The 13,907-nt window shown below is 46.1% G+C and overlaps 1 protein-coding gene across 1 annotated transcript in view; it reads left to right on the top strand.

The window, feature by feature from the left end:
* Positions 1-785: 785 nt before the first annotated feature.
* The window catches only part of LOC139578350 (interleukin-6 receptor subunit beta-like), a 31,236-nt gene continuing 18,114 nt past the window's right edge, over positions 786-13,907 (top strand). Inside the window, exons 1-4 of the mRNA XM_071405814.1 lie at positions 786-1,127; positions 11,566-11,686; positions 12,569-12,744; positions 13,616-13,776. Of these exons, the coding sequence (XP_071261915.1) occupies positions 1,064-1,127; positions 11,566-11,686; positions 12,569-12,744; positions 13,616-13,776 (522 nt within the window). The 5' untranslated portion in view covers positions 786-1,063. The remainder of the gene's footprint in view (positions 1,128-11,565; positions 11,687-12,568; positions 12,745-13,615; positions 13,777-13,907) is intronic.

The following is a 13,907-nucleotide window of genomic DNA, read 5'->3' on the forward strand; positions in this document are numbered from 1 at the left end:
TCGGTTAATCTGACTATTCTCAGCATTGATTTTATTTCACCAAGTTAGGGCTTTCTGTATAGTTGTGTAATGTTTGTGGGACGTGTTAACCTGTTTTAATGATACTCATGAACAATGGTGAAAGTATAACTAATTTCTTCCCTGTACAGGAACTCCACATTTTTGTATGGGCCTAATAATATAATTACGTATATAATGTAATGCCCTGACTAGATCATCAAGGAACAATTGTCCAGACAGAGGGTTGAGTTTACGAATTGACGGTTTATTAACCCAACTTTACACACGCCAAATAAATGAAATATACCCCACAAGCCAACCGTGACCGTCTCTTGTGAAGCCCAGAGTAAGAGAGAGAACAATGGCAAAACCTGGTCTTAACTTCCAGTGCTCCATCCCCCTGCCCTATCCCCCTCCACGCCACTCCGCCAGGATGCCCGGCATCAGAACATTCCAGGCATCCCCGTGATTGGCAGATAGCAGGTTGATTGGCATGTCGGATCCCGCGAACACTGGTAAATACAACACAACCCACTAATAGCCTACCACATAACACACCGCTGTCTGTGCGGGTCGCTACAATAATATCTTAATTCAATATGATCTCTGTGGAAATAGTCATAAAGATGTGTCATTTAACTTTTCAAATGTAGACCTAATAAGTTTTTATTCTGTCATAAACTCAACCAGTTATGATGTTTTAATCTGATTGTCAAACAATCACGTTTAGGCTAGCGGCTGATTGCGCGCATGTTGCTGAAATATGAGAGGTTGCTGAAGAGCATCGTCATAACTGGTATGAGGGGCTCGTTAAACTAGCTATGTTCCTGGAACTGTCACACGTCTTCACACTGTATATTCAGAGCTCTGTTGTGTGACACTCCGAGGACACCGTTAGTGACAGCAGACCCGTTTCTAATGAGGCATGTTAAGATTTGTTTACACAGGCAAGACAAGCTGTTTATGACCCATATTTTAGGCCAATACGAGGCTTCAGATAGTCAGCCATGTCGTAATCTGGACTCGGGGTGCTGGAGGCATAGGAATTCATCGTAACTCGAGGATGGACGACAGGAGTCTAGCACTTGTGGCTCTTTACATTGGACTAAATATTTGCACTGCCACAGGTGAGAGTTTCTATATCTTTTTAGAGTGTTGTATCTACATACATTGGAAGTTGGAACAAGTCTTGTTTCTCTTATGAAAGTACAAAAAAACGACCTATTTAAGAGATCTTGATTAAATACTAGGTAATGTAATAATTGGCATGCTGCTACCTACCCAGCTAACAACAAACATTCCCACAACTTTAGAGAATGTTCCTTTGAGTCTCATTAGGTCATTAACTAACATTTTTATAGGAATGTTCCCTTGATGTGCAAGGAATGTTTCCAGAGACTTTTCCCGTAATGTAAAATATAACTTACCCAGAATGTGGTTACCATGTTATCAGAATTGTAGATATTAATGTTCTGGACACGCTTCATGGGAATGTTGCAATAACATTCATGTGTCCAGTTTTCTGAGGATTAGGAGAATATTCAATCAACATCCCACCAAACATACACAGAACATGGTTACCATGTTCTCCGAATAGAAGATAATGTTCTAGACACGGTTCATGCTAACGTTGCAAGAATATTCATGTGTCCTGTTGTAAGGATGTCGCCTGATGTTTAAAATGTTTATTTCATTACACATCAAGCCTTATTTCTGTTGCTGAGCCAAATAAGGCTCTGATTAGTGAACCACTAATCTGTTCATAGCTCTTTGTCTGTTGGTAAGTTTAGGGATACTCACACACACAGTACTTTTAACATAGTGTTTTCAACATTGACAGCAGTTTCCATACCAAGCGGTGATGAAGCCAGTCAAGATGCTCTCAGTGGTGCAGCTGTCATTTAGTAATGACAAAATGTATTTAAAACTTCATGCACAGTAACATTTTTGCATGATTTAATGCAATTATTTTATTGATAGGACAGGGAAAAATGTCCTTGTGCACACCAAAGCACACCAAAAGACGGCATTAACGATAAGTAACAAAATAAAGACGCCACTTCTAAAATCCTATTTTACACCATAGCCTGCTGAATTTGCAAGATAAATTTTCTTTCATTTTTATTTAGTCACAAATGAAAATGTGACACTGACTCACCCATGGATTAATGTTTCAGCATTGTCTTAATGAAGAGTTCGGCGTTCAGTATCCACCGGTCGTGGTACAGATGTGTAACATGTACTCTGGGAATCAAGTACAGGGAGTGCAAATTTAGTAACAAATAGTACGAAACACGAAAAGCGTACAGATAAGAAACAGAGTCAATAACACCTGAGGAAAACACCAAGGGGAGTGACAGATATAGGGGAGGAAATCAGGAAGTGGATGGAGTCCAGGTGAGTGTCATGAGGCGCAGGTGCGTGTAACGATGGTGGCAGGTGTGCGTAATTTGTATTTATTTATTTTACCTTTATTTAACTAGGCAAGTCCGTTAAGAACCAATTCTTATTTTCACTCACAGCCTAGGAACAGTGAGTTAACTGCCTTGTTAACTTCTCTGCGCTACGGATCCCTTTTACGGGATCATTTTCCTAAACAACCGCTGAATTGCAGGGCGCAAAATATTACTAAAAATATTTATAATCATGCAATCACAAGTGAAATATACCAAAACACAGCTTAGCTTGTTGTTAATCGTTTCAGATTTTGAAAATATGCTTTACAGCGAAAGAAATCCAAGCTTTTGTGAGTGTATCAATCAATGCTAGAACAGCTAGCCCCAAATTAGCTTGGTCACGAAAGTCAGAAAAGCTATAAAATGAATCGCTTACCTTTGATAATCTTCGGATGTTTGCACTCACGAGACTCCCAGTTACACAATAAATGTTCTTTTTGTTCGATAAATATTACTTTTATAACAAAAAAACGCCATTTGGGTTGCGCATTATGTTCAGAAAACTTCAGCCTCGTTCCGGTCCTGAAAGGCAGAAGAAAATTCCCAAACGTATCAGATTCAAAAATATTACTAAAAATATTTATAATCATGCAATCACTGTAGCGCTCTAGGTGTCGGGGTGTTTGTGGAATCAGACGCAGGAACAGCAGAGCTTCAATAGGTTGAGTTTAATTCCCAACTCGTACACAAACAATGTCCAAACCGGACTACTGGGTGTCAAATAAACACCTGTCTTCAAACATGAAGACAAAACCAGTACACACACACGAACCACTCCCGAAATCCAAAGAAACAGACGAACAATCCCGCACAAAGAAGCAGACAGGCTGGCTGACTAATAAAGCCACCCTGATTGCTAATTCCCTCAAACCAGGTGATAACCATAAACACATAAGGAGGGGGAGGAAAAAGAGTCAGTAGCAGCTAGTAGGCCGGTGACGACGACCGCCGAGCGCCACCCGAACGGGAAGGAGAGCCTGCCTCGGTTGAAGTCGTGACAGTACCCGCCCTCTGACGCGCGGCTCCCGCAGCGCGCCGACACCGGCCTCGAGGTCGACCCGGAGGACGAGGCGCAGAGCGCTCCGGATGGAGGCGATGGAAATCCTTTACCATAGATGGATCCAACATGTCCTCCACCGGTACCCAGCACCTCTCCTCCGGACCGTACCCCTCCCAGTCCACGAGGTACTGTAGGCCCCTCGCCCGGCGTCTCGAGTCCAGAATGGCCCGTATCGTGTACGCCGGGGACCCCTCGATGTCCAGAGGGGGAGGAGGGACCTCCGGTACCTCACCGTCCTGCAGGGGACCAGCTACCACCGGCCTGAGGAGAGACACATGAAACGAGGGGTTAATACGATAATAGGAAGGGAGTTTTAATCGATAACACACCTCGTTTATTCTCCTCAGGACTTTGAATGGCCCTACACACTGCGGCCTCAGCTTCCGGCAGGGCAAGCGGAGGGGTAGGTTTCGGGTCGAGAGCCAGACCCTTTCCCCCGGTACAAACACGGGGGCCTCACTGCGGTGGCGGTCAGCGCTCCTCTTCTGCCTTCCAGTAGCTTGTTGAAAGGACTCCCGGACGGCCCTCCAGGTCTCCTTGGAGCGCTGTACCCACTCCTCCACCGCAGGAGCCTCGGTCTGGCTCGGATGCCATGGTGCCAGGACCGGCTGGTACCCCAACACACACTGAAAGGGGGACACATTAGTAGAGGAGTGGCGTAGTGAGTTCTGGGCCATCTCAGCCCAGGGAATGTATCTCGCCCACTCCCCTGGCCGGTCCTGACAATACGACCGCAGAAACCTACCCACCTCCTGGTTCACTCTCTCCACCTGCCCATTACTCTCGGGGTGATACCCGGAAGTCAGGCTGACCGTGACCCCCAGACGCTCCATGAACGCCCTCCACACTCGGGACGTGAACTGGGGGCCCCGATCAGAAACAATATCCTCCGGCACCCCGTAGTGCCGGAAGACGTGAGTGAATAAGGCCTCCGCAGTCTGTAGGGCAGTAGGGATACCGGGCAACGGGAGGAGACGGCAGGACTTAGAAAACCGATCCACAATTACCAGAACCGTAGTGTTTCCCTGAGAGGGAGGCAGATCGGTCAGGAAGTCTACAGACAGATGAGACCATGGCCGTTGTGGAACGGGGAGGGGTTGCAACTTCCCTCGAGGAAGGTGCCTAGGAGCCTTACTCTGAGCGCATACCGAACAGGAGGAGACATAAACCCTAACGTCTCGAGCTAAGGTAGGCCACCAATACCTCCCCCGAAGGCTCCCCACTGTCCTTGTCACCCCAGGGTGACCCGAGGAGGGTAGGACATGAGCCCACCGAATAAGGCGGTCCCGAACACCAAGCGGTACGTACTTACGGCCCGCCGGACACTGAGGAGGCGCGGGTTCCGCCCGTAGCGCCCGCTCGATGTCCGAGTCCACCTCCCATACCACTGGCGCGATCAGCCTCGAGGCGGGGATGATGGGAGTGGGTTCAGTGGTCCTCTCCTCCGTGTCGTGAAGAGGCAGGCAAGGTGGGCCATGTTTACGTTTTTTGAACCGGGTCTATAGGACAACGTGTACCTAAACCGGGTGAAAAACATGGCCCACCTTGCCTGACGTGGGTTCAGTCTCCTAGCTGCCCGAATATACTCCAGATTCTGGTGGTCGGTCCAGATGAGAAAAGGGTGCTTAGCCCCCTCAAGCCAGTGTCTCCACACCTTCAGAGCCCTGACCACCGCTAACAACTCCCGATCCCCCACATCATAGTTACGCTCCGCTGCACTGAGCTTACTAGAGAAGAAAGCGCAGGGGCGGAGTTTTGGTGGCGCACCCGAGCGCTGTGATAGCACGGCACCCACCCCAGCCTCGGAAGCGTCCACCTCCACTATGAATGCTAAAGAGGGATCCGGATGCGCCAACACGGGAGCCTCCGTGAACAGAACCTTCAACCTGTTGAAAGCTCCGTCCGCCGGCGCTGACCACCGCAACCTCACCGGACCCCCCCTCAGCAGTGAGGTAATGGGAGCCGCTACCTGGCCAAAACCCCGGATAAATCTCCGGTAGTAGTTGGCAAAACCCAAAAACCGCTGCATCTCTTTTACCGTGGTCGGAGTCGGCCAATTACGCACGGCCTTTATGCGGTCACTCTCCACCACCACCCCCGAGGTGGAAATGCGATAACCCAGGAAGGAGACGGCTTGTTTGGAAAACACACACTTCTCAGCCTTGACATATAAGTCATGCTCCAGCAGTCTGCCAAGCACTTTGCGCACTAGAGATACATGCGCGGCGTGAGTAGTTGAGTAGATCAGAATGTCATCGATATACACAACTACCCCCTGCCCGTGCAGGTCCCTGAGAATGTCGTCTACAAAGGATTGGAACACGGCTGGAGCATTCTTTAACCCATACGGCATGACGCAGTACTCATAGTGGCCCGATGTGGTACTAAATGCGGTTTTCCACTCGTCTCCCTCCCGAATACGCACCTGGCTGTACGCGCTCCTGAGGTCCAGTTTTGTAAAGAACTGCGCTCCGTGAAATGATTCCACCGCCGAAGCGATGAGAGGTAGTGGGTAACTAAACCCCACTGTGATGGCATTTAGACCTCTATAATCAATACACGGACGCAAACCTCCCTCCTTTTTCTTCACAAAAAAGAAACTCGAGGAGACGGGTGAGATGGAGGGCCGAATGTACCCCTGTCCCAGAGATTCCGTGACATATGTCTCCATAGCCAACGTCTCCTCTTGGGACAAAGGGTACACGTGACTCTTAGGAAGCGCAGCGTTAACCTGGAGATCTATCGCACAATCCCTACCCGGTCGATGTGGTGGTAATTTCGTCGCTTTCTTTTTACAGAAAGCGATTGCCAAATCGGCATACTCGGGGGGAATGCGCACCGTGGAACCCTGGTCTGGACTCTCCACCGACGTGGCACCAATGGAAACTCCCAGACACCTTCCAGAACACTCCTCTGACCACCCCTGGAGAACCCCCTGTCTCCACGAAATATTGGGATTGTGCCGGGCCAGCCAGGGAATACCCAGCACCACTGGAAACGCAGGCGAATCGATAATGTATAGACTGATACGTTCCCTATAATTCCCCTGCGTCACCATGTCCAGGGGAACTGTGGCCTCCCTGACCACCCCTGACCCTAATGGCCGGCTATCTAGGGAGTGCACGGGAAAGGGAGAATCTATCGGCACAAGCGGAACGCCCAACTCTCGGGCGAGTCCGCAATCCATAAAGTTCCCAGCTGCACCTGAATCGACTAGTGCCCTATGCTGAGAAGAGGGGAAAAAATCAAGGAAAAAAATTGAGACAAACATGTGACCGACAGGAGGTTCTGAGTGAGTTTGGTGCTGACTCACCTGGGGTGATCGAGAAGCGTCCCGCCTGACATCTCGACTCCCAGACAGACCCCCCCAGCACCGATCGGCCGTGTGTCCTCTCCGACCACAGTTGGTGCAGGGGAGGCCTCGTCCTCCGATACCCCTAGGCGCGGCCCCTCCCAACTCCATCGGGATGGGAGCCGGGGCGCTGGGTGGTGGAACGCACAGGACCCTCTCCGAACGCCCGCGGGCAGCCAGCAGATTGTCCAGTCGGATGGACATGTCGATGAGCTCATCCAACGACATGAGCTCATCCAACGATCCCGTTGAGATGAGCTCATCTCAACGGGAAGGAGAGCCTGCCTCGGTTGAAGTCGTGACAATCACAAGTGAAATATACCAAAACACAGCTTAGCTTGTTGTTAATCCACCTATCGTGTCAGATTTAGAAAATATGCTTTACAGCTAAAGAAATCCAAGCTTTTGTGAGTGTATCAATCAATGCTAGAACAGTTAGCCTTATATTAGCTTGGTTAGCTTGGTCACGAAAGTCAGAAAAGCAATAAAATTAATCGCTTACCTTTGATAATCTTCGGATGTTTGCACTCACGAGACTCCCAGTTACACAACAAATGTTATTTTTGTTCAATAAATATTACTTTTATAACAAAAAAAACCCAATTTGGGTTGCGCGTTATGTTCAGAAAACTTCAGCCTCGTTCCGTTCGACGAAAATTCCAAAAAGTATCCGTAATGGTCGTAGAAACATTTAAAATGTTTTTTATAATCAATCCTCAGGTTGTTTTTAACAAACATAATCGATAATATTTCAACCGGACCGTAACCTATTGAATAAGAGAGAAAAAGAAAATGGAGAGCTACCTCTCTCGCGCGCAGGAACTATTCAGAGGACACCTGACTAGTTTTGAAAAATCTCGCAAATTTTTTCAAAATAAAAGCCTGAAACTATGTCTAAAGCCTGGTCACAGCCTGAGGAAGCCATTGGAAAAGGAATCTGGTTGATACCCCTTTAAATGGAAGAAAGACGGGCCAGGAAACACAGATAAAAAAATAAAAATAATCACTTCCGGGTTAGATTTTCTCAGGTTTTCGCCTGCAGAATCAATTGTTATACTCACAGACAATATTTTGACAGTTTTGGAAACGTTGGAGTGTTTTCTATCCTAATCTGTAAATTATATGCATATTCTACGATCTGGACCTGAGAAATAGTCCGTCTACCTTGGGAACGTTTATTTAAAAAAATAAAAAAATAATCTGACCCCTAGCATCTTAAAGGGGCGGAACAACAGATTTGAACTGTTAACCAGCTCAGGGATTCGATCTTGCAACCTTTCGGTTACTAGTCCAACGCTCTAACCACTAGGCTTCCTGCCGCCCCAATGATGAGATAACTGGCGCCGGAGAGGGGGCCTGAGCTGGAATGTGAAGCTAACTGAAGCTGTCTAGCTTTAGAAAACCCTCAGTAGATCTAGCTTCCTTCATAGTATAGTATACCTGGCATACTACAAAGCAGGATCAAGGAGTTAGCCAGCTAACTAGCCTAAATATTCTGGGGCAAAAAACATAGTTATTTTTGAAAGATAAGCTTGAAATGGGCAATCTCTAATTGACTCAACAACAAAAAACACATATCTAAATTTAGCTTTCTTACTGAACCGGAAAATCATAATTTTTTTCTGGCTATTTATCAAAGTTATCTGGCTAAACTTATTGCTCCTGCTTTGTAGTATACCCTGCAGAACTAATAACATAGATTTCTGCAACCTACTTCAGGTTGGTTAGTGAGGTCAAGCCTACACTGATATATTTAACAGTGTCAAGAGCACGTGTGGAGTGGTAGCATACCAAATATACATCACTCTAGTAGTCAATCAAGGTCAGTATTTTTGGTGTGCCAAAATCCTGAACTATCCCAAATTCAGGACCTTAATTAAGAGCTTGGTTGTGGAGGAATGCAATATTTTAAAATTGTTTTATTTTCATTGTGTATAGCAAAAAAAAAATGGAATGTATTGCTTTTTTTATTTTATTTTTATAAATAAAATAAAAATTGTAAATTTTACCCCCTTTTTCGCCCCAATTTCGTGGTATCCAATTGTTAGTAATTACTATCTTGTCTCATCGATACAACTCCCATACGGGCTCGGGAGAGACGAAGGTCGAAAGCCATGCGTCCTCCGAAACACAACCCAACCAAGCCGCACTGCTTCTTAACACAGCGCGCATCCAAACCGGAAGCCAGCCGCACCAATGTGTCGGAGGAAACACTGTGCACCTGGCAACCTTGGTTAGCGCGCACTGCGCCCGGCCCGCAACAGGTGTTGCTGGTGCGCGATGGGACAAGGATAACCCTACCGGGCAAACCCTCCCTAACCCGGACGACGCTAGGCCAATTGTACGTCGCCCCACGGACCTCCCGGTCGCGGCCGGCTGCGACAGAGCCTGGGCGCGAACCCAGAATCTCTGGTGTATCTCTGAATGTATTGCTTTTTGATTAATTACTATGTATGTTGTTTCTTAATCTTTTATTGGCTTTCAGGATATAGATCTAATTTCAAAAATAGATGAGCTAATCTCAATATGACTTCATAGAAATGATATAAGCCTAAATAGATAACTAGATTAGTAACGAATGCACAGTAATATCCAGGAGTATATCAGAAAGGACTATAATTTGTTGGTATTTCTTGAGAGAGACAACGATAGGGAGGAGGTCAGAGACACTGCCAGGATAACAACCTCTCCCTCAATGTGAGCAAGACAAAGGAGATGATTGTAGACTACAGAAAAAGGAGGACCGAGCACGCCCCCATTCTCATCGACAGGGCTGTAGTGGAGCAGGTTGAGAGCTTCAAGTTCCTTGGTGTCCACATCACCATCAAACTGTCATGGTCCAAACTAAGAGGTTGACCGATTATGATTTTTCAGACTGCTCTATCAAATATCAAATCATAGACTTAATTATAATATAAAAATGCACCGAAATACGAGCCTTAGGTCATTAATATGGGCAAATCCAGAAACTATCATTTCGAAAACAAAAGGTTTATTCCTTCAGTGAAATACGGAACCGTTCCGTATTTTATCGAACGGGTGGCAAACCGAAGTCTAAATATTGCTGTTACATTGCACAACCTTCAATGTTATATCATGATTATGTAAAATTCTGGCACATTAATTACGGCCTTTGTTAGTAAGAAATGGTCTTCACACAGTTCGCAACGAGCCAGGTGGCCCAAGCTGCTGCATATACCCTGACTCTGCTTGCACTGAACGCAAGAGAAGTGACACAATTTCCCTGGTTAATATTGCCTGCTAACATTAATTTATTTTAACTAAATATGCAAGTTTAAAATAATATACACGTTTATTGATTTTAAGAAAGGCATTGATGTTTATGGTTTAGTACATTTGTGCAATGATTGTGCTTTTTTCGCGAATGCGTTTTTGTTAAATCATCACCCGTTTGGCGAAGATGAAGTAGGCTGTGATTCAATGATAAATTAACAGGCACCGCATTGATTACATGCAACGCAGGACAAGCTAGTTACACTAGTAATATCATCAACCATGTGTAGTTAACCAGTGATTATGTTAAGATTGATTGTTTTTTATAAGATAAGTTTAATGCTAGCTAGCAACTTACCTTGGCTCCTTGCTGCACTCGCGTAACAGGTGGTCAGCCTGCCACGCAGTCTCCTCGTGGATTGCAATGTAATCGGCCATAATTACTGATTACTGATTGTTATGAAAACTTGAAATCAGCCCTAATTAATCGGCTATGCTGATTAATCGGTCGACCTCTGGTCCAAACACACCAAGACAGTCGTGAAGACAGCACGACAACGCCTATTTCCTCTCGGGAGACTGAAAAGATTTGGCATGGGTCCTCAGATCCTCAGAAAGTTATATTGCTGCACCATCGAGAGCATCTTGACTGGTTGCATCACCGCCTGGTATGTTAACTGCTTTGCCTCCGGCCGCAAAGCACTACAGAGGGTACTGCGTACGGCCCAGTACGTTACTGGGGCCAAGCTTCCTGCCATCCAGGACCTCTATACCAGGCGGTGTCAGAGGAAGGCCCAGAAAATTGCCAAAGACTCCAGCAACTCTAGTCATAGACTGTTCTCTCTGCTACCGCACGGCAGGCGTTACCGGAGCGCCAAGTCTAGGTCCAAAAGGCTCCTTAACAGCTTCTACCTCCAAGCCATAAGACTCCTGAATAGCTAATCAAATGGCTACCCAGACTATTTGCATTGTCCCCACACCCCCATTTTTACGCTGCTGCTACTCTCTGTTTGTTATCCATGCATAGTCACTTTACCTCTACCTACATGTACATATTACCTGAATTACCTCGACTAACCGGTGCCCCCGCACATTGACTCTGTACCGGTACCCCCTGTATATGGCTTCGCTACTGTTATTTTTTATTTTTTTTACTTCAGTTTATTTTCGTAAATACTTTCTTAACACTTTTTTTTTCTTAAAACTGCATTGTTGGTTAAGGGCTTGTAAGTAAGCATTTCACTGTAAGGGCTGCCTACACCTGTTGTAATCGGCGCATGTGTCAAATTACATTACATTTGATTTGATTTGAGACTGTGGTTTGTTCAGCCAATGGCAAGCAATAACATAGATCAAAACAGATGATTTTGAATGTGCTGTTTCCATATGTGAGCATTAATTAAACATTATTTCTACACACTTTGAATCACCTATATCCTTTCTCTCCCCTCTGGTCCATGCAGAATTCTCCCTCAGCCCTAGCCAGCCTCAGTGTGTCTTTATTGCCTACTCCAACGTGACCTGCTACTGGACACCTGGACAAGGCTCTCCCTCAGACACGCGCTTCACACTGCAGGTCAACATGTAAGACACGTGCTACAACATCTACGGCACAAGTTAATGGTTGTGATTGTATGAGGCCCCTTAGACAGAGGAAGAGGCAGTACTTGAATGCCAATATATCCTTCAACATGCAGTGCCCTGACTGAAGTAAACAAAGGCAGGCTGACATATTCCAGCAGTTGCGCAACCACAGAATGATTCATTACATTTCGGAGGAAGCTGGTGGGAGGATGGGCTCATTGTAATGGCTGGAATGGAATTTTTGGAACAGAGTCAAACATCTGGTTTCCATATGTTTGATGTGTTTGACACCGTTCTATTAATTCCATTCCAGCCATTACAATGAGCCCGTCCTATAGCTCTTCCCACCAGCCTCCCCTGTTCTATTTCAATGAGTACACCTTGACATCAGCATGCCTTTGTTTTCTCCATGACCACAGGCTGAATGAGGAGATTTAAAATATAATTCATAGAGTTCATTAATTATATTGATGGCAAAGCTCCCAGCATAAGTTGCCTAATGCCTACCCAACGCCATTCTGGTGTATCAACTTTATCACTGTGTTTCATCATGTGTGAGTCATATTTGAGTTTGTTATGGTTATTTCCCTGGATTGTACTTAAAAATGACATTGTAACATGTTTATTACACAGATCTGTAAAATAATATATTCTCAAAGTTGGTGCTCATTAACCTTTACATATAGATAATTTTATTTCATCACCAGGAAACATCAGGCGAAACACCTGACTGCAGTGTAATGTGATTTGAGGTTCGGATTGGGTTGTTCTGAGGCTGACACAGTGGAGATTCATTGTGCAGGAAACTATTCAGGAAACAAAAAAAATTATTTTGTGTGTGTCTGCGTGTGCGTGTGCATTCCTGTGTGTTTGTGCCTGCAGAACCGGATGCGATGACCCTGTGATCCATCAGTCCCAACTGTGTCAGACTATTACCCAGACCCACTGCTCTGTTAACGTGACCTATCTGAGCCGCTGCTACTGCATCAGGGTCCTGGCCGACAGCCCTCACACAACAGCAAGCTCACCCAGCCTCTGCCTCAATGCCATAGACGCAGGTAATACACAGTGTCATACAATAGACTATACAGAATGAAGGATCTTAATTTGATCACCCTGTTGCAGGAGAATATTGGAAATGTAAACCTTGTAGTGTATTTGAAGTTTAAAAAGGCTTCTGAAGTTTGTAAGTTCCGCTTTGAAATTGCTGAGTTGATTTTCCCTTATGAAAAATGTATCAACCCCTACAAAAATGTCCATTAATTACAAACCACATAATAATTCACATTTCCTATTGCTACAGGATTATTTTCCTGCTGTAGCAAACTGGCTTAAATTAAGATCCTAAGGCCTCCCGGGTGGCGCAGTGGTCTAGGGCACTGCATCGCAGTGCTAGCTGCGCCACCAGAGTCTCTGGGTTCGCGCCCAGGCTCTGTCGCAGCCGGCCGCGACCGGGAGGTCCGTGGGGCGACGCACAATTGGGCTAGCGTCGTCCGGGTTAGGGAGGGTTTGGCCGGTAGGGATATCCTTGTCTCATCGCGCTCCAGCGACTCCTGTGGTGGGCCGGGCGCAGTGCGCGCTAACCAAGGGGGCCAGGTGCACTGTGTTTGCTCCGACACATTGGTGCGGCTGGCTTCCGGGTTGGAGGCGCGCTGTGTTAAGAAGCAGTGCGGCTTGGCTTGGTTGGGTTGTGCTTCGGAGGACGCGTGGCTTTCGACCTTCGTCTCTCCCGAGCCCGTACGGGAGTTGTAGCGATGAGACAAGATAGTAATTACTAGCGATTGGATACCACGAAAATTGGGGAGAAAAGGGGATAAAATTTAAAAAAATATTAAAAAATAAAAAATAAATTAAGATCCTACATCTGTACGCACATGTTTTACACACATCTTACTTTACATCTAACCCTTTGTCTTTTTCTCCCCCCAGTGAAGCTGCCCACCCCTGTCCTCTCCAATGTGTCAGCAGTGAGAGGCAAACCCAGATGCCTGAAGCTGCAGTGGACTACCAATACCAGCTTCCCGGTGACCAGAAAACATATCTCGAATGGCGCTCTGCTCTTCCAGGTGCAGTACAGCACAGAGGAGCAGGTGTGTGGCCCACTGTCATCTCCAATCTATCAGTTACTGTAGGACTATGTAATGTATACAATGTGATGTGTATAATATATGTATATCTACAGCGGGTGTTTGGTGTTAAATTGTTATCCGTTTTTTACCCA

This window comes from Salvelinus alpinus, chromosome 6, assembly GCF_045679555.1.
Source record: "Salvelinus alpinus chromosome 6, SLU_Salpinus.1, whole genome shotgun sequence".
NCBI lineage: Eukaryota > Metazoa > Chordata > Actinopteri > Salmoniformes > Salmonidae > Salvelinus > Salvelinus alpinus.